The sequence below is a fragment of the Sciurus carolinensis genome, chromosome 4 (genome assembly GCF_902686445.1).
Source record: "Sciurus carolinensis chromosome 4, mSciCar1.2, whole genome shotgun sequence".
NCBI classification, from domain to species: domain Eukaryota; kingdom Metazoa; phylum Chordata; class Mammalia; order Rodentia; family Sciuridae; genus Sciurus; species Sciurus carolinensis.
In genome coordinates, this window is record NC_062216.1 from 72,386,572 (window position 1) to 72,411,122 (window position 24,551).

General features: G+C 39.7%; 1 protein-coding gene across 4 annotated transcripts in view; it reads left to right on the top strand.

The window, feature by feature from the left end:
* Positions 1-374: 374 nt before the first annotated feature.
* The window catches only part of Cd4 (CD4 molecule), a 33,219-nt gene continuing 9,042 nt past the window's right edge, over positions 375-24,551 (top strand). For all 4 annotated transcript variants that reach the window (XM_047549941.1, XM_047549942.1, XM_047549943.1 and 1 more), the window contains exons 1-3: positions 375-499; positions 6,842-6,939; positions 7,045-7,209. In XM_047549941.1, coding sequence (XP_047405897.1) covers positions 6,855-6,939; positions 7,045-7,209 — 250 coding nt within the window. In that variant the 5' untranslated portion in view covers positions 375-499; positions 6,842-6,854. The remainder of the gene's footprint in view (positions 500-6,841; positions 6,940-7,044; positions 7,210-24,551) is intronic.

Genomic DNA, 24,551 nt, shown 5'->3' on the forward strand with positions numbered 1-24,551 from the left:
CAGTGGTAAGTGGGAGCACTTGCATTAATTGTTGGTGTTGCAAGCAGTACTAGCAGTGTCATCAGAGTAGGGGAATGGCAAGCTCACAAGTGCATCTCACTTCTTTCCCTGAAGCCCCACCAAATCTGACTGTATCACTGATGCAGTCTTTTTCTTACCTCCCAACAGTGGCAGTGGCGCTATGGGTTCCATTCTGCTTAACTTTTTCCCATGACTTTGGCATTTTCACTTTGACATCTTCCCTGAGAGTGGGGGTGAGAGATGGAGGGGCGGGGGTGGGAGGAGGACCCCAGCTCCAGGTGGTGACGTTGGGGGTTGGCCCAAGACTGGGTTGTAGAAGAGCCTCACTACCGGGTTTCTTCCTGTCTCTTTTTGTAAGTTGTTCTCCAAAGAAGAAACAAAACCCTCTCCTCATTGGGCTCCTGGTTACAGAGCTCCAGGCCCCTCACACAGACATACCTGTGCAAAAAGCAGAGTGGAAGAAAGACAGGGTACAGAGGTAAGAGGGGCTCACTCAGCTCCATTCCTTTCCATGGAGCTGGGAAGGGGAGGTGAACGTGGTGCTGGTGCAGAAGAATGTGCTGGGCTCTCAGTTCTCTGCCCACAGCTCTGACTACCTTCTCTTGCATTTCTCTTGAAACTGGTCATAAGCAGTGATCTCCCACTGGAACTGTGAGCTTCATGAGGCCAGGACTAGGCCATACTTCTGTCTGCCTCTGCACTAGGCATAGCTCAGTGCCCAGAATGTAAGAAGGGCACTGAAGTACTCTCCAGAGGGGTATTGACTGGAATCACAAGATCAGAGAGTGAACGGCTGAGAAAGGCAGTGGAAGGCAACTACTCATGGGGCAGTAGAGGAGGTGAAGACTAGAAGACTGAAGAGCAGAAAAAGAGCCAAGGAGAGGAGGCGGAAATGAAATAGAAAAAATAAGTATTTAGGTGGAGAAAATCTATAAATAAGAAATGAAAAGAGGGAAAATGGTAAAAGTAAGAAAAAGGGAATAAGGAGTGGAGTCTATTCTATAGGCAATTCTCTTAAAATCAATTTTCCCAATGATACAATCACTAAAAATTCACACCGAAAATCATACGTGCAGCATTTCATAGACCACATGATGTATATGGCCTTTTAAAAATCTTATATGTTTATGTGTATTTTTAAATTTTTCTCCAGTTTTGTGCTTTTAAGGATTTTTGATGAATATGTCTAAAGTTGCTTGTACTTTAGTTGGCTTGGTTAAGAAAACAGGAAAGCTCAAATTCTCAAAAAGTGCATAACTGAGCTCTTAGGTATGAAATGCTATAAAAGTGTTAGATTGTATTTTAAGGTAACTATCATTGGAAAAATTGATTATAAGATTATTGGTTTTAGGCGGCTAGTAGAGTTAGAAAAGGAATTGCAGACCTCCCCACCTCTCCAGGCTTGATGGGGTATTAGGGAGTGACATTTCACTCAAGAAACCAGCTTGCTACCTCCATGCCCTCAGGCCTATCCCTTCTGAGATCTCATGGCCTTGAAGTCCTGCTGTCTGCCAGGTGTTCTCTGCCTTCAATTTGTAGATTTATTCTGGGAAAGAGTTCTCCTGGGGTACAGTCTGATCCCTGAAAATAGAAAGTTTCCATTTTTGATAAATCAAAGATTCTACTCTGAGTGGGATAGCTCTTCCTGAATGTCCTGCTCTTATAGGACACATATTTCAGGGCACAAGTCTGGAAAAATATCCCAATGGAGGAGATCACTGCAATTTCATGTTTTGAAAATTTCTGGCGCTGTGCCAGATTCTGTAGGCTGATACAAAATGGCTACCCTGAATGGTAGACCAAAGAGCTCCTGAGGACAGGTTTACAGATGCTCAGGAGAGGGCTTCCCTCTTTCAGTCTGGTCTACTTCTAAATAAAAACTGCCCCACCATCTGGTTCTAGGCAGAGCCTCAAAGCAACCTTATGCCATGTTTCTGGTCATGACAGTGAGGTGACACTGAGGGGAGTTAGGTGACTGAAGGTCCTGCACAATTTAGACACCCAATAAATGTTTGTCGAATGAAATAACTTTGATGCAGATGGGAAATTGGATACCTGGGTTTTGGGAACTGTTAAATGCATGGGGTCTGGTTTGCAAGGCCTCAAGACCAAGGTCTGTTCAGTACCCTTCTTTTGGGGGGTAAGGGAAGGAAGATGGGCACACAGCGTACGCCCTGCCCCCAACGTGGGTGTTGAGGCAAAGGAGAGGATGGTGGAGGTTGCAGCCACTGAACCACAGGGGTCCCTCAAAGGGGTCACATATCTAGGAAGTTTATAGGAAGCCAGTCAGCAGTTTGCAGGGTGCATGTGGGGGGGCATGCCGCGGCTGGGCTTGAGTGGGCTGACTGGGGGCAACAAGAGGAAGATAAAAGTGCTTGTGGGACCACAGACTGTCACTGTGGTGGGGCTGTGCCCTCTTCCTCTCCCCAACCTCCTCTTTATCCCATTCTGGGGGATCGGGGGTGAGGACGGCAGGAACCTCAAGCGCCCTGGGAGGAGCACAGTGTGTGTGTGTTGCCATTTTGTTCACATCCCTGTCTCGGTTGGTCCCTCTTTGTTTCTCTTTTGGAAACATGCTCTCTGCATGTGTCTTGCCTCCCAGAATTTCTTTTTCTTTTTCTTTCTTCCTTTTTTTTTTTTTTTTTTAAACTAGGGATTGAATCCAGGGGCACTTAACCACTGAGCCATATCCCCAGCCCTTTTTATTTTTTATTTCGAGACAGGGTCTCACTAAATTGCTCAGGGCCTCATTAAGTTGCTGAGGTTGCCTTTGAACTTGCCAGAGCTGCTGATATCACAGGCATGGGCCAGAATGCCTGGTTTCCTCCCAGAATTTCTTCACTTCTTTGCTTCTCCTTTACCTCTTGTAAGACTCTGAGTTTTGCTTGTGATGGTGGATTGAAACAGGTAGATCACCCATAGTCAACCAGGAAAAGGGTCTCGGAGAAGGAAAGGAAGATGAGAGGATTGAGAAATCAAGCTTCCCACCCCACATGGTCCTAGCCATGAGGACATTTTGTTAACAACTAACTGCAAAAGATACTTCCTCTTGTGCCAACAGACCTTCACCCCTACTCTTGTCTAATAAAGTCTTGGAAATCACTTTTCTCTAGATTTGCTGAAAGAAGACAAAATAGAGAGTTGATTGGCCCCTTTGTGAATCCTTTTATCCCATAAATCAACTCTAGGGACAGATCAAGTCCATAAACCCCCCCAGACAACAGACACCTCTTGGCACCCCTCTCTTGGGACCCCTTCCCTTTGGGAACTTTACTTTCTTTCTATTACTCTAATAAATCTTGTTGTTTCGCTCTCACTCTTGTGTTCGTGGATTTCATTATTCAAATTTGTGAAACAAAGAACCCACTCATCCATGCTCTGTGTATGGTATGAAGAGCGACTGTTGCTTTAAGGAGCTGCTCTGGGTCTCTCCCTTCTTCCCTCCCTCCTTCCTGTCCTCCCACGAGACCTCTGTGTGCTTTTCAGATCTGTCCACCTCCCTTTGTCCGCTGTGTCCCTCCCACCATGCAGCCATCTCCCTTGCCCACCCACAGATCAAAACCTGTGGAAAACTTGCTTGCCTGCAAGAGGCCCTGATGCCTGTATACAGTATAGAAGGGACTAGATCTTGGTGGCAGCTGGAAAGGGGAAGGATAAAAAAGGAGAAGAGGCAGGGGGAACTCCAAGTGAGAAGAGATGGAGAGCCCAACAGTTCCTGGTGTATGAGGTGCACACGGGAGTTGAAGACTGGAGGCATGAGCATGGGGAAATAGAGTTTCATGTATCGGTGTAAGAAGAGGAAGAGGAAGGGAAGGAGGGAGAGAGAGAGAGAGAGAGAGAGAGAGAGAGAGACAGAGACAGAGACAGAGACAGAGAGACAGAGAGAGGAGAGAAAGGGACAAAGACCTTGGGGGACTAAGCCAGTCCTCCTAACCTCTCTCCCAGGGGTGATGGTACACAGGATGCTACTGTACTGAGGTGAAGTGCCTCTGGGGACACTGAGGATGTGGAATCAAAAGCCAGCTCTCTAGGGTGGCAGCGGAAGCCCAAAACACCAAAGCAAGCAGCAGCTGGAAACCCACAGCCTCCTCCACTAAGCTGAACGCTTACTGAAATGGGGCCATGCAAGGAGTTAGAGGCAGAGGGAGGTGGGCTTCTGCACAGACCCTGGAGTTATGGAAAGCAAAGAGACAACATGGCCACATCTGGGGAAGGGTTGAGAATGCTCCTCACCTTCCTTCCTTATCTTACCATGATAAGCTGAATTTGAACCCAGAGAAGGGTATCCCATGTGGAGATACCCTTGTCTGTCCTCACCCTCTGCTCACAAGGACACAATCAGTCTGGGATGGGGAACAGTGGAAACACCTAAACATGTAAGGCTGTCCCTACCCTACTCTTCTCACCCCAGCCTTCCCCTAAACACTTCCTTTGCCCTGTGTTAACTAGTAAACAACTGCACCCATGGCTAGTGTGATTAGAAACTAGTCTCCCTCCCTCCTTTCCTGGAAGACTCTTGCCTGACTTCTTTGTAGTTCCCTGATTTAAAAAAGATCAAGTGCGCGCGCACGCAAGCGTGTGTGTGTGTGTGTGTGTGTGTGTGTGTGTGTGGGTGTGTGTTCATCCTCCATATCAAGCACCTACTATGCATTAGGTCCTGGGTAATTCCTCTTCGGGGCAGATGAAGTAACTGGACAGGGCTTTTCTTATCTTCTCCCAAACCTCATTAGGGTGAGCAAACCCTAGCACCCCTTCTGAGTGCTACATCCCTATAAAGGATTATGTATTAGTGTCTTAAAGAAAATAGAGTCTGGGCTGGGGAGATAGCTCAGTTGGTAGAGTGCCTGCCTCACAAGCACAAGGCCCTGGGTTCAATCCCCAGCACTGCAAAAAAAAAAAAAAAAAAAAGAAAAGAAAATAGAGTCTGCTTCAGGTGGTTCAATGGATTGTAGAAAGGGGATTATTTACAGAGATGTGGACAGGGCTAAGGAAACCAGTGTGCTGAGGCACACGGACACTAGTAACAGAAGCAAGGGTCCAAAAAGGCAGAAATGCTGTTTCTGGAACCCAAAGAGGACTTGAGCTGTGATTAAGGAATCACCTGACCAGAGCTGTGATGGGGCAGAGCAGGAAGAGATTAGATACAGAGTTATTACCAGAAAACATGTGCAGAGCAAGGAAAGAGCCAACAAACATACCCCATTCTCTTGTCTGTACCCCTTTGTCTCATTCCTTTCAGTCATTTCCCATTGGCCAGCCCCAAGTAGTAGCAGGAGCTTCTCATCCTGGCCTGGCTGCATGTTGTGTTTCCCATCACTTTGCCACCTTTGTTGGGAATCCTTTTCTAATCCCAAATGGCAAAGAGCTCACTCCTGGCCTGGGTACAGCATTCTTTTTTTTTTTTTTTTTTAAACAAGCAAACAAAAACCCCCACAGGGTCTGCAAGTGTAGATTAGTGATAGGGCGCTTGCTAGCATCTGTGAGGCCCTGGGTTCAATCCCCAGCACCACCCAAAATAAATAAATAAACAAACCACAACACAGACTTTTTCCATCTCAATATGTGGTGTGTTGAATTTTCAGTTTAGTGATTTAAAGCTCAAGGATGCCTCTGATTTCAATTGTATGTGGGCCTGACACATCCTAACTTTTGGCAAACAGGCAAGAGACTCAACAAAATCAAAATAAGAACAAGGCAGCCTAAATGCAAGGCACATCTGGAAACATTGTATATTTGAAAATTATAATATTGGGGTTAGGGCACTCAGAGCACTTATAACTCTGGAAAATCAGAGCACTTGCTGGCATGTGGAAGGCCCTCAGTTTAATCCCCAGGAACATACCCCCCCCCAAAAAAAAAAAAAATAGTATGGTATCAGTAAAAGTGATAGAGTTCACTGTTCACAGGTGAAATGAAATTTTACATATAAACATATGTTTGTGTGTGTGTGTAATTTACATGAAGTGGAATTAGCAATCTATGCTTATATTTTTAAAGTATAAGCAGGACAGAAATCTAACTGAAAAGAGATTTTTCTCTACTTGAGTCCAGTATCTTCTTTCATGAACCATTTGTTAAAAACCTCAAACAATTAACAGAACAAGAAAACCCATTCATACTATAGTCTCTCAAAACTGGATATTTCTTAAGCAAAGAGATAAATCAAAAGTAGTTACTTTCTCTCCAAATACTCCCAAGGAATCTGTTCTACTTTTGTTAGAAAACTACAACTCTGTATAAATGCCCTGATACTTAAACTGTATTTTGTAGTACAGTACATTTTTTATTTGTATATCCATGGATACATTAATTTCTCTGTGTGTGCTTGTGTGTGTGTGTGTGTGTGTGTGTGTAATGTGAGGCTATGTCGGGCCAGATAAATTGTTGTTATGCTGCTAATATCTCCCAATCATAACTAGGTCATTGCATTTGGTTTTTGGTACCAGGGAGTTTTATTCAGCCATGAAGAAAAACAAGGAGATGCTTAATCACTGAGCCACATCCCCAGCTCTTTTTATTTTGAGACATGGTCTCACTAAGTTGCTTAGGGCCTCACTAAGTTGCTGAGGCTGACTTTGAGCTCATGATCCTCCTGCCTCAGTCTCCAGAGTCACTGGGATTACAGGCATGCATCATCACGTCCAGATGGGCATTGCATTTTGTGGCACGTACTCCAGAGGTCTGCCTTGGGTGTGCAAGTCCGGTTCCCTGAGCTGGATGTAAAGGTCCTGAGAAAGAAAGAGGTCTTTGCATGTCCAGGTCTAATGAATACCTGTTGAGTAATGATTATTAACTCCCTCGGTCTCTACTACTTCTGCAGGCTGAGGTCCCTGATGATTCAGGCCCCTGCCTACCTCAGCAAGGCTAAAATGAACCAAAGAATCGCTTTTTGGCAACTGCTGCTAGTACTGCAACTGAGTAAGTCTCACAGTTGGGGTTTGGGAGCAGATGGTGTGGGAGGTGGGGAAACGCTGACATGAGGCATTGCAGCACTGAGGCCTGACCCCTTTCTTTTTCATGCAGCACTGCTCCCAGCGGTCACTCAGGGAAAGGAAATAGTGATGGGCCAAGTGGAAGGTTCAGTGGAACTGCCCTGCACAGCTTCCCAGAAGAAGACCATGTTGTTTACCTGGAAATATTCTAACCAGACCAAGATTCTGGGAAATCAGAACAACTTCTTGACCAAAGGTAAAATTTTCCTGTCCCCTATTCAGGGAGGAAAATAATGGATTGAACACTCCTTGGTTCAGAGACCTGCTCCTAGTAAACTCTGGGACCCCAAAGGGCTAGAGTTGATGGAAATTCTGTGGCACTGTTTTCTGGAATTTCCCTACTCCAACTGTTGGTGACAATGACTTTTAGTACTGTGCTATTTTTAAGACTTTAATGGTTATTATAAAAATAATTATCACATAAAATGCATGACTTCAAGAAAATAATTACTACGGACCCATGTAGATGATACTTTATTTCCACTGAAAGCAACAGAATAACCGGTGTTGTAGCACACCTACAATCCCAGCTACTCCAGGGTCTGAGGCAGGAGGACTGCAAATTCGCAAATGCCTCAGCAATTTAGCAAACCCCTCAGCAAGTTAGAGACCCTTTCTCGGGCTGGGGAGATAGCTCAGTTGGTAAAGTGCTTGCCTTGCAAGCATAAGGCCCTGGGATTCCCAGCACCACCAAAAAAAAAAAAAGAAAAGAAAAGAAAAAAGAAAAAAAAAGGCCCCGTCTCAAAATTTAAAAATAAATAAATAAATAAAGAGGACTAGGATGTAACTCAGTGGGAGAGCCCCCCTCGGTTCAATCTTTAGTATAAAAAAAAAGAGAGAGAGAGAAAAGAAAAGTAACTGATTTTGCTCAAGCTTTTAAAGTGAAATCTCCAGATTTAAGACCTTAATATTTTTTAGAAACACTGTGCAATTTTTTTCTCACATGTATTACATTCTCTTTTTTTTTTTGGGGGGGGGGGTGCTGGGGATCAAACCCAGGGCCTTATACTTACAAGGCAAGCACTCTACCGACTGAGCTATCTCCCCAGGCCTCTCATTGTTTTTAAATAAATGTTTTTTGTTTTGGTTTTTTTGGCTGTGCTGGGGTTGAGCCCAGGGCATTGCACATACTAAGCAAGCAGCTCTACCACTGAGCTACATCCCCAGCCAGCAATTTCTACTTTTTTTTTTTTTTTGGTACTGGGGAATGAACACAGGAGTGGTTTACCACTGAGATACCCCCAGATCTTTTCATTTTTAATTTTGAGGCAGAGTCTTTCCAAAGTGCCCAGGCTGACATCAAACTTGCAATCCTCCTGTCTCTGCCTCCCAAGTAGCTTGGATACGGACTTGTGCCAACTTATCCAGAGACTTTTGTGGTTTTGTTTGTTTTACTGTTGTTTCCTTTATGGCAGGCGACACTGACTTTCTGTTCATGTTAGTGATATAGTTTCTTTTAAAGTAAACTTATTTAATTAAAAAAAATTAAAGATGTTAGATAAATTGGACCCGTAGATTTGACTAACTGTATATGAGGTTTGTGAATGGTTAAAGTTTAGGAAATAGGACTTCAGTCCAAGTGTTGGTTTTACTGGTGAGGAAGCTAAGGCCAGGGCAGAAGTCCTTGGCCCAAGCTTTTGTGCCCATAGAGAGGCAGAGTTGGAACTAAAGCTCTGGTCTTTTGACTTTCAGGCCTTGGGTCTCTTGGGGAAGGTTGTATCAGAGCAAACTTTGCTGTCTTTTAAAAAAAGTATATCTTTTGAAGATGGTTTTATATTCATATGCGTGTGACATAGGTATATATATGTATATATATGTATACATATGTAAATATTCTTACTTCATTTCTTTTCAGTAATTGCATATATCTTTTGTATAACTATAGTATGATTTATTTGACTAATCTCATATTGTTGGACATTTAGGCTATTTTTTATTTTGTTATCATAAGCAAATTCTGTAGTGAATTACCTTATGTCTTTGGACATAAATGTAAATGTTTTTATACAATTCTCTTGCCTTAACCTCCTGAGTAGCTGGAACTATAAGCATGTATTACCAGGCCTAGCTTTATTAAATTAATTATTTATTTATTTTTTTTGGTACTGGGGATTGAACTCAGAGGTGCTTTATTACAGAGTCACATCCCAGCCCATTTCTTTTCTTTCTTTCTTTCTTTTCTTTCTTTCTTTCTTTCTTTTTTTTTTTTTTTTTTTTTTTTTTTGAGACAGGTTCTCACTAAGTTGCTCAGGACCTTGCTAAGTTACTAAAGCTAGCCTTGAACTTGGGATCATCCTGCCTCAGCCTCCCAAGTTGCTGGGATTACAACCAGTGCACCCAGTTTATTAGACAAATTTTTAAAAGTAATCTGGCATCAGGCATGATGGCTCATGCCTATAATCCCAGCAATTTGGGAGGCTGAGGCAGGAGGATCACAAGTTTTAGGACAGTCTCTGCAACTTAGCAAGACCCTAAGGTACTCAGCAAAACCTTGTCTCAAAATTAAAAATAAATAATAAATAAAAAGATTGTAGCTCAGTGGCAAAGCTCCCCGGATTCAATCCCCAGTATCAATCAGTAAGTAAATGTATTTTGACAATGTTTTATAAATAAAAAATTCTTAAACCCTTTAACCTAATAATAGCTATTCTGGAAAATATGTTTAACAGAAATAAAGTTGTGAATACTTATTGATATCTGTGCGAGAATTATAAATATAAGAATTACATGTAATATAAAAAAAATAGAATTCAACATGAATGTCCATCAGTGAGGGAAGAGTTAAATTATAGTACAATTGTGAATAATTCAAGAAAAGGAGGGCTTGCAGGAAAATGGAGTAGACATGTATCTTAGTCTACTAGGGATACCATATTGAAACATCATGGACTGGTGGTTTAAGCAACAGAAATTTATTTGTCACAGTTCTGGGGGATGGAAGTCTGATTCCATGGGCAGGTTCTGGTTAGGGCTTTCTTCCTGGTTTGTGGATTGCAGTCTTCTTCCTGTATTCTCACAAGGCACAGAGAAAAAGAGAGTAAGATATCTGTGAGGTAAGGACCCTCATCTCATCATGAATGCACTTTGCCCATAATCCCATCTAAAATTCAACACCTCCCAAAAGCCCCATTTCAAAATACCATATCATTATGATGGGGGGTTGAACTCCAAATGAATTTGGAGGAAGGACTGAATTCAGTTCACATATTCAGCCACTAATCCCTCAAAATTCATGTCCTTCTCACATGCAAAATACACTCATTCATCTCAACAGCCCCCAAAGTTTTAACTCCTTCCAGCATCCACTCTGAAGCCTGAAATCCAAAGTTTTATCTGAATACCCTCCAATCATTCAGGCTCAGTGGTGCATACCTGTAATCCTGGAGACCTGGGAGGCAGAGGCAGAAAAATCCTATCTCAAAATAAAAATATAAATGGGCTGGGGATGTAGCTCAGTGGTAGAGCATCCCTGGATTCAATCCCCAGTACTATAAAAATAAATATAATAATAAATAGATTAGTAAAAATATCATCCAATCAGGTAAGGGTGATACATTATTTATTGAGGTATAATTGATCCCCAGGAAAAATTCCTCTCCAGTTGTGTGTGAAACCTGACAAGTTATGTGCTTCCAAAATATAGCTGTGGCCAGGCATAAGATAAATTTTTTCCATTCCAAAAGGGAAAAATCAAAAACGGGGAAGAAGTGGCAGTTCACTGATTCTTTCCTCTGTCCTTTCCATTTTGCTGTTGGTTCCATTCACTTAAACTCTTTGTCCCTTTTGCTGACAAATCTCTCAGCCTTAGTACTGCCAGGTGGAGATAAAACAGAGTCAAGACTTTTGTCATCACCCAGCAATGACAAGGCCACCTCTACTACAGAATCAGTGGAGGACACATGTAGAACTGGAATTCTCACTCTAACAGTAGTAAGAAGCATCCTTCTCAAGTGGCAATGAAGAGTGAGAAGGAACTTATATTTTTATCTCCACCTGGCAGTACTAAGGCAGCACCCACATTCCCTTGACAAAGCAACATCAAAGAAAGCCAGTTAAAGCAGAAGGTTTAATATACTTTGGAATCTCATAATATTCTAATGTCCAATTTTCAATAAAAAATGACTCATTACAGCAAAAGTCAGGAGGAACTCAAACCGAATGGGAACAACAACAACAAAAAGACAATCATAGATGCCCCAACTATATGCTGAAATGGAAGTTAGAATTATCTGACAAAGATTTTAAGGCAGCCATGGTAAATATCCTTCTGCAAGCAATAACAAACATGATTGAAATGAATGAAAACACCTTTAAAAAAAACTCAGCAAAGAAAGAGAAGATATTAAAAAGAATTAAATGGAAATTTTAGAATGGAAAATTAAATAGTTAAGATACAAAGATGAGTGAATGGACTCAACAGCAAAATGGAAAGGGCAGAGGAAAGAATCAGTGAACTGCCAGAGAGAAAAACAGAAAGTATACAGTGTGAACAACAGAGAGGAAATAGACTAGAAAAAAATGAACAAAGCCATAGCAACCTGAAGGACTGTACCAAAAAATTTGTGTCAATGAAGACCAAGGAAAGGACAAAGAAAATGGGGCTGAAAACTTCCCAAATTTGGTAAGGGACATTAACCTAGATTCAAATGCAAGAAGCTGAGCAAACCTTGAGCAGAATAAACCCAAAAAAATGCAAGTCAAGATACATCATAATTAGGGCTGAGGTTGTAGCTTAGTGGTAGAGCACTTGTCTAGCATGTGTGAGACACTGGGTTCGATCCTCAGCACCACATAAAAATAAATAAATTTTTAAAAAAGGTATTTTTCCCATATACAACTAAAAAAAAAATTTTTTTTTTTTTTTTTTTTAAAGATACATCAGGGCTGGGGATATAGCTCAGTTGGTAGCGTGCCTGTCTCACATGCACAAGACCCTGGGTTCAATCCCCAGCACCATAAAAAAAGTAATAAATAAAAGATACATCATAATTAACTTGGTATGGTGGAGTGTACCTGTAGTTCCAGCTACTCAGGAGGCTGAAGTAGGAGGATCACATGTTTGAGGCCAGCCTCTGCAATTTAGTAAGACCTGGTCTCAAAATTAAAAAAAAAAAAAAAAAAAAAAATTTGTTTTAAAGGTCTGGCAATGTAGCTCAGTTGTAGAGAACACCTGGGTTCAATCCTCATTACTGCAATAAATAAATAAATAAATAGGGCTGAGGTTGTGGTTCAGTGGGAGAGCACTTGCCTAGCATGTGTGAGGCACTGGGTTCAATCCTCACCATGACATAAAAATAAATAAATAAGCAAATAAAGATATTGTGTCCATCTTCAACTAAAAATTTTTTTAAAAAAGATGGTAGAAGGAACTGGTAAACAATGTATAGTTAAATACAAAGGTTTTCTCCTTCCTCTTGATCTTTTTTTCTTTGCAGGGTTTGGGATTGAATTCTGAGCCTGGCAACCGCTAAGCATGTGCTTTACACTGAGCTATAACCCCAGTCTCTTTTAATTATGTTTCACAGTTGAAGCAAAAGTTATGTCATTATTTGAGTAATTCTAGATGTATGTAGGGAAAATATTTAAAGCAATTATAAATGAGGAGGGTAAAGGGACATAAAGGGAGGTAAGGTAACATGACACCAATAGACTATGACTACATATATAGGTGATAACTAGAGCAATCACAAGAAGTAAACAGAATTACACTCAAAAGCTTTATAGATAAATCAAAATGGATTCTAAACACTCTTTAAAATGTTTATGTACCAAAGTATAGACTAAATGTATGGATTCATTCTGATATAACTGATTGAATAAATAAATGGATGAGAAGAATACATAAATGGATGGGTTTATCCTCTCTTGTAGAAGAATTCTAAATAATTTATATAAATTATCTGCCCTCAAGGAGGTAGGATATAACTTCTAACTCTTTAAGTGAGGACTAGTGTATAATTTCTTACTCCCAAAGAGTTTGGTATGGAGAAGAGGGGAGGAAGCAAGAATAACTTTGCTTAGCTTCCTGAGTGCCAGACATGTAGTGTAAGATGTTAACTCCAGGGGAAACTGGATATGGGGTATATGACGACTCTATCATTTTCTCAATTTTTCTGTAAGCCTAAAACTGTTCTAAAACACATTTTGTTACAAAATGATGTTCAAATCACCCCTAAGAAGGCAGGAAAAAGAAAACAGAAAAACCAGAAAGCAAAAATAAAATAGCAGACTTAAGCCCTTGTCTATCAATAATTATGTTAAATACACATAATCTACATACATTTATGAAAAGACAGAGTTGATAGAGTGGATTAAAAAACATAACCCAACAATATGCAGTCTATTAGAAACTCACTTCAAATATAATAACATAGGCAGGTCATGGAAACAAATCAAAGGGAAGAAGGAGTAGATGTATTAATATTAGATGAAGTCAACTTCACAGCAAATAAAACTGCCAGAGACAGAGAACAACATTGTATCATTATATAATGATGAAAAGGTCAATCTACCAAGAATCCCAGGAGGACATAGCACTCATTAATGGTTGGTTGTTTTTTGTTTGTTTTGTTTTTTTGCCATTGCACCTGACCAGTAATCCTAAATGTGTGTGTACCAAACAACAAAGCAGTAAAATATGAAGAAAAATGGGGAGAACTAAAAGGAAAAAAATGGACAAATACATCTTGATAGTTGGAGTCATCAACTCTCCACTCCAGACAATTGATTGAACAACTACGCAGAAAATCAGAAAAGACATAAGAGAATTCAACAGCACCAAGCAGCCAATAGGATATAGTTGCCATTAATAGAACACTCTGCCCAACAGCAGAAGAATACACATTCTTTTCAAATGTCTACAGAATGTGTACCAAGGTCCACATGTGTACCAAGTCCATATCTTCAGCCATAAAACAAACCTCAGGAATTTTTTTTTTTAAATATAATTTTATTTATTTATTTTGTGGTACTGGGGATCAAATTCATGGCCTCACGCATGGTACTCAGCACTCTACCACTGCGCTACATTCCAACCAGGAATTTTTTGAGGGGTGGGTGATACTGGGGATTGAACTCAGGGGCCTTTGACCACTAAGTCACATCCCTAGCCCTATTTTGTATTTTCTTTAGAGACTGGGTCTCACTGAGTTGCTTAGCACCTCGCTTTTGCTCAGGTTGGCTTTGAACACACCATTCTCCTGCCTCAGCCTCTGGAGCTGCTGGGATTACAGGCATGCACCACTGCACTTGGCAGGATTTTTTTTTTTTTTTAATAAGTGAAATTATATAGGATGTGTTCTATGATCACACAGAATCAAACAGAAATCAGTGTGATAACAGAAAGATAACAGGGAAGTCTCCAAGTACTTGGAAATACAGCAGCCTTACAAGTCATGCAAGGATTTGCATGCTAAAAACTACACAGTGCATTATGAAAGAAGTCAGAGAAGATCTAAATAAATGCTCATGGATTGGAAGAGTCAACATAGTGAAGATTTTCCCCAAATTGATATATGGAGTTTAACACAATTACTATCAAAATTCCAGCAAGATTTTTTTGTAGATATAGACAAGGTTATTCTTTTTTTTAAAGTATTTTTTTTAGTTGTCAATAGACCTTTTTTTTTAATTCGTTTATTTATATGCAGTGCTGAGAATTGAACTCAGTGCCTCAAACGTGCTGGGAAAGTGCTCTATCACTGAATCACAACCCCAGCCCCCTAGAAAAGTTTATTCTAAAATGTATATGGAAAGCCACTGGAACTAAAAGAGCTAAAAAAAAAATTTTTTTTTTTTTTTTAAAGAAGAAGGGCTGGGATTGTGGCTCAGTAGTAGGGCGCTTGCCTAGCATGTGTGAGGAACTGGGTTCGATTTTCAGCACCCCAAATAAATAAATGAATATAATAAAGGTCTATCAACATCTAAAATATATATATATATATATACATATATAAAATAAAAATATATATATATGTATATATATATAAAGAAGAAAGTAGGAGAAATCAATCTTAAGACTTACTATATACCCAGAATAATCAAGATGGTGTGGTATTGACAGAGTGATAAACAAGTAGATCAATGGAACAAAATAGAGAAACAGATCCTACAAATATGTTCAGCTGATTTCTTTTTATCAAGATGCAAAAGTAATTCAATTGGGGAAATGTAACCTTTTCAATACATGGTGGCTGGAGCAATTGTACATCCAAAGGTCAAAAACAACATCATCAATGACAAACCCAAGATTTCTGCCTTATTTAAAAATTAACTCAAAATGTATTATGAACTTAAATGTAAAATATAAAATTATAACACATAGAATATCTTCAGGATCTAGTCTAGGCAAAGAATTCTTAGACTGACATTGAAAGCACAATTCATAAAGTAAAAATTGACAAACTTGTCTTCATCAAAATTAAAAAATTTGCTCTACAAAAACTATTAAGAGGAAAAAGGCAAGTTACAGGTGTGTGACAATATATCAATAAACCATATATCTAATAAAGGAATGGTATCTAAAATATATTAAAAGAACTCAAAAATCAACATGAAAACCCCAATCAATCCAATTAGAAAATGGGCAAAATACACGAACAGATATATCACCAAAGAGGATATACATGGCTTAAATAAAAATAGGCACATGAACAGTTCTTCAGCATCATTAGTCATTAAGGAAATGCAAATTAAAATCACAGTGAGATATCACTACACCTTTCAAAATGACTAAAGTAAAAAATAGTGGGTTGGAAAGTGTAGCTCAGTGGTAAAGCACTTTGCCTAGCATGGGTGAGGCCCTGGGTTTGATTCTCAGCACTGCAGGAAAAGAAAAAAAAGGGTCAACACTAAATGCTGGTGAGGTTGTAGAGGGCCTGGTATGATCACTCTGAAAAAACACTTGACTAGTTTTTTTTAAAAATTAAACTTTCAGCAGCCTGGAGATTGTACTCTTAGGCATTTATTCCAGATCAATGAAGACCTATTAACACAAGAATCTATAGTAACCACAGCTAGAAACAATCCAGATATCCTTCAACTGGTGAATGATTACATTCATACCATGGAATACTTTTCAGCAATAAAAAGAAATGAACTGTATTGTACACAACAACCTGGATGAAGTTCCAGAGAATTGAGTGAGGAAAAAAAGACAATCTTAAAAGGTAATACACTGTACAAATACATTTATGTAACATTCTTGAAATAACAAATAATAGAAGTGGAGTGCAGATTAGTGATTGCCAAGAGTTAACAAAGTGAGAGGTCCAGGAGAGGTCCAGTTTATTTGCTTATAAAACATCTTTATGGTGCTGGAAGTGTTCTGCGTCCTGATCATATCAATGTCAATATCCTGGTTGTGATATTGTACCATAGGTTTGCAAGATGTTACCATTGGGGTAAACCAGGTAAAGAGTACACAGGATTTCTTCGCATTTTTAAAAAATAACTATATGTGAGTCTACAGTATCTCCAACCAGAATAAAAAGATTAGCTTTCATTATTGCAAAGCAAAAGAAACAAAAAGAAAGAAGTTCTACATATATATACTTAGAAGACTATCAAGGGTATTTCCTTAAGTGAAAAGAGTAGGCTTGTAGGGTGTGCAGGTGAAAGCCTATAATCCCAGCAATTTGGGAGTCTGAGGCAGGAGGATCACAAATACAAGGGCAACCTCAACAATTTAGTGAGATCAGACTGGGGCTGAGGCTCCATGGTAGCATGCTTGCCTAGCACCCTGTGGCTGTGGGTTCAATCCTTAGCACCACAAACAATATAAAGGTACTGTGTCCACCTACAACTAAAAATATATATTTAAAAAAATTGTGTCCCCAAATAAAAAATAAGGGCTGGGGTTGTGGCCCAGTAGTAGAGTGCTTGCCTAGCAAGTGTGAGGCACTGGGTTTGATCTTGCCCATCTACAACTAAAAAAAAAAAAAATTAAAAAATAAATAAATAAAAAATGAAAAGGACTGGGGATGTGGCTCAGTGGTTAAGTGTCCCTGGGTTTAATCCCTCATACCAACAAAACAAAACAAAAGAAAGAAAACAACCAAAATCTTAAAAAATGCATGAGTATATGAGTATTTCCCATTTCATATAAATTATATGTGAATATCATTTTTATTTTTATTAACTTTTTTTACATGTTTTTTATTTGTTCTTATTACTTATACATTATAGTAGAATAGTGAATATTGTTTTTAGTGCCAACCATATAGGCCATCAAATTAATGTCCTCTAATATACAGTCAATTATTATTTTTCTTTCTTTCTTTTGGTACCAGGAATTGAACCCAGAGGCACTTAACCACTGAGCCACATCCCCAGCCCTTTTTAATTTTAATTTTTTAAATTTTATTTATTTATTTATTTTTTTGCAGTGCATGAGGATTGAACCCAGGGCCTTGTGCTTGTGAGGCAAGTACACTACCAACTGAGCTATATCTCCAGCCCTTTATTTTTTATTTTAGACAGGGTCTTACTAAGTTTCTTAGAGTCTGTTAAGTTGCTGAGGCTGGCTTTGAACCTGTGATCCTCCTGCCTCAGCCTCCAGAACTGCTGGGATTACAGGTGTGTGCCACTGTGCTGGGTCAGCCATTATTCTTTTGTTCTACATTGTACCCTATTTAACAGCACTATAATTATGATTTTTGTGCCTAGATCTTGGTTTGCATTTTTAAATTATTGTTCTAAGGATAAAGTCTTAGAAATGGAATTAAGGACATGAACTTTTTAAAATAGTGGGAGGAGTCAAACACAGTGGCATACACCTATAATACCATATACCCTGGAAGCTGAGGCAGGAAGATCACAAGTTGGAGGTCAATCTGGGCAACTCAGTCAGATCCTGTCTCAAAATAAATAATACAATGGGCTTAGGATGTAACTCAGTAATAGAGCACTTGCCTAGCATGGGCAAGGCCCTGGGTTCCATCCCTAGCACTGCAAAACATAATCGATAGATAAATAGATAGATAGATAGATAGATGATAGATAAATAGATAGATAGATAGATAGACAGATAGTTGGAGCTGGGCAAAATGGCATGAGCCTGTAGTCCCAGCTACTTGGGAGGTTGAGGCAAGAGGATTATTTGAGGCCAGGAGTTCTAGGCCAGCCTGGGCAACATAATGAGACTCTGTCTAAAATTAAAAAAAAAAAAAAAAAAGAAAAAGTAAAAATAGTGGGCATATACTGCATTCCAGAAAGAAACTGTTTACACTAACTGGTAATGTTACTGTGTGCCTCTCTCACTGGCACCCTAGCTGGCATTAAGCGTGTAATTTCTTTTTTTTTTTTTTTTTTTTTTTTTTTTGTGGTGCTGGGTAAATTTAAACTGTTTTTTTTTCTAATTTGACAGTTAAAAGATTTATCAACTTTATTGCTTTAATTTGCTTTTCTTCTATCACCTGTAAGATTCAAATACTGTGCTGTTTTCTAAAGACTCTTATGTCTTTTGAATTTCTGTTTTGTTTCCATGATATGATCTTCCTCTGGAACATCTCCCCTTCCCAACTTCCTGATCTCTAACAATGGCTGCATTACCTTCCTTGTTGCCTCAACTTCTGGACCAGGGAGTCAAATGTTTTTCTCTTCTTCAATCCCTGGTTCCCCATCTGTCACCTACTATGGCTACTTCTTTCTTTGACAGTGTCATTTGGTTTTGTCCTCTTCTTTGTTCGCATGGGAATACTACCATCACTAGCCCATGCCCAGGCATCTTTCATGTGCACTCCTGAGAGCACACTGGTAATTCTCTCTGCTACTAGTCTCTCCTACTTGGATTTCTCTTCCTCCTGCTGCAGTACTGACTTCCAAAGCAATGTTTTGTACATGTCTCTCCCTAGCCCATTAGACCAAGCCTGGGAACCTCTGCTGGACATTTTGCCTTCTCAGCACCACTTCCCACAGCTTCCCGGCTGGAAACTGCCTCACACAGATAGTCTCCTGACAGCTTGCCTGAACTACTTTTTTGGGGCTTTTCCCCTTTCTTGGAATGTCCTTGCTGCTCCCCTTCTCTCTCTCCCATTGCCTATAAATTTTTTCTTTCTACTGGTACACATGGAACTCAGGGCCTCATGCATGCTAGGCAAGTGCTCTAGCACTGAGTCACACCGGCAAACCGCCTACACATTTTTGTTGTTGTTGTTGTTGTTCCAGGAATTAAACCCAGGGGCACTTAACCACTGAGCCACATCCCCAGCCCTTTTTGTATTTTATTTAGAGACAGGGTCTCACTGAGTTGCTTACGGCCTTGCTAAATTGCTGAGTCTGGCTTTGAATTTGCCAGCCTTCTGCCTCAGCCTCCCAAGCTGCTGAGATTACAGGTGTGCACCACTGTGCCTGACCGACCTAAACTTCTTTTAAGGCTTGTTTCAATACTGGACTCTCCCATGAATTTATCCTAGATTTTCCCATTCTCTTAGATCTTCCATACTATCTGGCAATTTCTTTTCTAAAGTATGGGACATCATGGAAAAGTGGGTCATGGTTTTCCTCATAAGAAAAAAAGGAAAGTAGAAAGGAAGAGATATTTTAGGAGATACATTATGTTTTGAACCAATGGAGTCTGGGGTGATGGCAGGATATTTATAGAGAATTTTTGCTTGGGCCTTTGAAAATGTGGACCCAGAATTGAGGAGAGAGATTGGAACTTAGAATATTGATTTGGGAGCTGGGTTGTGGCTCAGTGGTAGAGCACTTGCCTAGCACATGTGAGGCACTGAGTTTAATCCTCAACCACATAAAAAATTAAATAAATAAAATAAACTTATCTATATAAAAAAGGATATTGGTTTGGGAGTCACCTGCAGAGCTGACTGAGTATACATCAAAATTTAGAATGTCTATAGAAATGGGGGAGAAGACCAAAGACAGTCTGTGGCAATACCTAAATCTAGATGTCAGAACATGAGTCCAAGAAGAAGAAAAATAAATGGTACTTAGATATGGAGTGGGAGATCAAAAGAGGTAAAAGGGGGGCAGAACCAAAGTAGGCTACTTTTTCAAGACATTTGGTCAAACCTGTGGGCACAGTGGCACACACCTATAATTCCAGTGGCTCTGGAGGCTGAGGCAGGAGAATCACAAGTTCAAAGTCACCCTCAGCAATAAAGCAAGGCCCTAAGCAACTCAGCAAGACCCTGTCTCTTATAATACAAAAAAGGACTGGGGATATGACTCAGTGGTTAAGTGCCCCTGGGTTCAATCCCTGGTACCAAAAATTAAAAAAAGAAGAAGGAGAAGGAGGAGGAGGAGGATAAGGAAGAGGGGGGGGGGGGGAGGGGGAGAGAAAGAGGAGGAGAAGAAGAAGAAGATGGAGGAGAAGGAGAGTGGAGGGGGAGGAAGAGGGGAGGGGAGGAAGAGAGGGCGGGAGGGGCAGGGAGGAGAAGTAGTAGTAGTTGTTGTTTGGTCAATTGTGTAAAAATGTAGAAATTAGTGGGTAGATCCAGGGGAAAGAGTAAGTGCGGGTAGAAACTACAGAAGAGACAAATAAAAGGGTGATTGGGCAAATATTAGGGCAGGTGTGTACCCAGGGCTGCAAGGTTGTCTGGCAAGGTCTCCTGGAGAGAATGAGCGTAAGCAGTGGGTAAGAGGACGATAACCTGTGAAGAGGAGTGACATGGAGTGACATGCATGGTCAACATGACATTCGGTCTCCAGCAGGAAGGCAACAGGAGGGAGTGGGCCTAGGACTGCTCAGGGAGGCAGAGACAGGCCACTGGGGTGGAGGGAGGCTTTATCCTCATCACATTCACCCTCTTTCCAATTTTATATTCTAAGTGAAAAACATCTGTATTTGCTATGCAAATTTAGCTTCTTTTTTTCCTTGGTACCGGGGATTAAACCCAGGCACCTTAACTGCTGAGTCACATCCCCAGCCCTTTTTTATATTTTATTTAGAGACAGGGTCTCCCTAACTTGCTCAGGGCCTTGCCAAGTCGCTGAGGCTCCCTCTTGTTGGCTTGGTGCTGGAGACCGGTGTCAGGTTGACCATGGACTCCAGCTTCTCTCCTCTTCACAGGTTATCATCCTCTTCCCTACAGCTCAGGCTCACAATCCTCCTGCCTCGGCTTCCTGAGCTGCTGGGATTACATGTCACCATGCCCTGTGCAAATTTAGCTTCTAAATCCCTCTTCTACAGGAATTCTGGAGCTGCCACTGCACCCAGAAAAATGGTTAAAGAGAGGAATACCCTTTTGGTGATGGTAGTTACATATTAACAGAGTATGAGGCTGGAGACTGAGGCTGGGGTGTAGCTCAGTGGTAAAGCACTTGCTGAGGCCCTGGGTTTAATCCCCAGCACTCCCCCAAAACAGAGGAAACCACATATCCATGCTTGAGAAACTCATAATATTGCACAGTGTACCCATCAGGCCTGAATTTTAATTCTAGCTCCACCTCTTATTGGAGTTTAAAAAAGTGGGAAAGGGCACATAGTGAAAACTCTCTCTCCTACTCCTGTCTCATGAGTATTTACTTCCACTTCCCAGTGGCAACTGAGATTATTTTCTTATGTTTACTTCCAATGTTTTTTTACAAGGCATATACACAAATATGTACATATACACACATGCAGAGACACACACATCCATTCTCAGTATTCATGGGGGATTAGTTCCAGGTCCCCTCTCACCACTAATGAAATCCACAGATGCCCAAGTCTCTCATAAACAACAGTGTTAGTATCTGCATATAACCTAGGCACATCCTCCTGTATACTTTAAATCATCTTTAGATTATTTATAATATCTAATAATGTAAAGGTCAAGGAAATAGTTATTATACTGTATTGTTTAGGGGGAAAGTCTGTACATGCAAGTACAGATAAAATTTGTTTTCAAATATTTTTAACTCAGTGTTGGTTGAATGTAAAACCCACTGATATGGAGGGCAATCTCCCTCTCTTTCCATATACATATTTTTTTCAGACACATATATATAAATTTTATGTATCATTTTAATTTTAATATATTTTGAATTACATATGTACACACACACACACACACACACATATATATATATATATATATATATATATATATATAATTTTTTCCTGTTTATTTTCTTGTGATGCTAGGAATCAAACCCAGGACCTTGTGCATACTAGGCAGGTGCTTTACCATTAATCTGCAACCCCCAGTCCTAGCTCTTCCTTTTATAATAAATAACTTTCCTATGTACACATGTGAATATACTACAGTGAATTTCCACATCATGTACAACCACAAGACTGGGATCCTAATTAGAATAAGATACACTCCATGTTTATATAAATATGTCAAAATATACTCTACTGTCATATATAACTAAAAAGAACAAATAAAAGTAGTACATGATAAAAATAAATAAAAAATAATAGCCTGGTTTTTTTTTTGTTTGGGTGCTGGGGATCAAACCCAGGGCCTTGTGCTTACAAGGCAAGCACTCTACCGACTGAGCTATCTCCCCAGCCCCAATAGCCTGTTTAATATCTTACTTTATTCAGTTAATAATATTTCTTAGGTGGTAATGTTCCATATAAGAACAATGTAAAGAACTTCTTCATTCTCTTCTTTTATTTATTTATTTATTTTTATTTTTACAGACTTCATTTTTATTCATTGTACACAAATGGGGTACAACTTTTCATTTCTATGGTTTTACACAATGTAGATTCACACCATTCATGTAATCATATATATACACAGGGTAATACTGTCTGTTTCATTCTACTATCTTTCTGTTTCCCACTCCCTCCCACTCCTTTTTCTTCTACCCCATCCAAAGTTCCTTCATTCTTCTCTTCCCTCTGCCAACCCCCCTCATTATATATTGTCATGCACTTATTGATTTTTTGGGCTTGGCCTATTTCACTTAGCATGATATTTTCCAACTCCATCCATTTACCAGCAAATGCCATAATTTTATTCTTCTCTATGACTAATATTCTGTTGTGTATATATACCGTAGTTTCTTTATCCATTCATCAATTGAAGGGCATCTAGTGTGATTCCATAATCTAACTATTGTGAATTGAGCTGCTATGAACATTGATGTGGCTGCATCATTGTAGTATGCTGATTTTAAGTCCTTTGGGTATAAACCGAGGAGTGGGATAACTGGGTCAAATGGTGGTTCCATTCCAAGCTTTCCGAGGAATCTCCATACTGCTTTCCAGAGTGGCTGTACCAATTTGCAACTCCACCAGCAATGTATGAGTGTGCCTTTTTCCCCACATCCACTCCAACACTTATTATTGCTTGTGTTCTTGATAATAGCCATTCTAATTGGAGTTAGATGAAATCTTAGGGTGGTTTTAATTTGCATTTCTCTAATTACCAGGGATGAGGAGCACTTTTACATGTATTTGTTGATCATCTGTATATCTTCTTCTGTGAAATGTCTGCCCATTTCCTTAGCCCATTTATCAATTGGGTTCTTTGTATTTTGGGTGTAAAGTTTTTTAAGTTCTTTATAAACCTTGGATATGAGTGCTCTGTCTGAAGTGTGTGTGGAAAAGATTTTCTCCCACTCTGTAGGCTCTCTTTTCACATTATTGTTTCCTGTGCTAAGAAAAAACTTTCTAGTTTGAATCTATGCCATTTATTGATTCTTGCTTTTATTTCTTGCGCTATGGGGGTCTTGTTAAGGATGTCTGGTCCTAAGCCAATGTGATGGAGATTCGGGCCTACTTTTTCTTCTGTTTGGTGAAGGGTCTCAGGTCCAATTCCTAGATCCTTGATCCATTTTGAGTTGAGTTCTGTACAGTGTGAGAGATAGGGGTTTAATTTCATTTTACTGCATACGGATTTCCAGTTTTGCCAGCACCATTTGTTAAAGAGGCTATCTCTTCTCCATTGTAAGTTTTTGGCACCTTTGTCTAGTATGAGATAACTGTACTTATGTGGGTATGTCTCCATGTCTTCTATCCTGTACCATTGATCTACGTGTCTATTTTGGTGCCAATACCATGCCGTTTTTGTTACTATTGCTCCATAGTAGAGTTTAAGGTCTGGTATTGTGATACCTCCAGCATTACTCTTCCTCCCCAGGATTGCTTTGGTTATTCTGGGTCTTTTGTTCTTCCAGATGAATTTCATGATTGCTTTTTCTGTTTCTATAAGAAATGTCATAGGGATTTTAATTGGAATTGCATTAAATCTGTATAGCACCTTTGGAAGTATGGTTATTTTATAATTATAATTCTGCCTATCCAAGAACATGGGAGATCTAAGGTCTTCTTCAATTTCTTTCTTTAATGTTTTAAGTTTTCATTGTAGAGATATCTCACCTCTTGGGTTAGATTGATTCCCCATATTTTATTTATTTATTTTTTTTGAGGCTATTGCAAACGGAGTTGTTTTCCTCATTTCCCTTTCAGATGTTTCATCACTTATGTATAAAAATGCTTTAGATTTATGCGAGTTGATTTTATATCCTGCTATTTTGCTGAATTCACTTTTGAGGTCTAGAAGTTTTCTGGAGGAGTTTTTTGGATCCTGTAAATAGAGAATCATGTCATCAGCAAATAGTGACAGCTTGAGTTCCTCT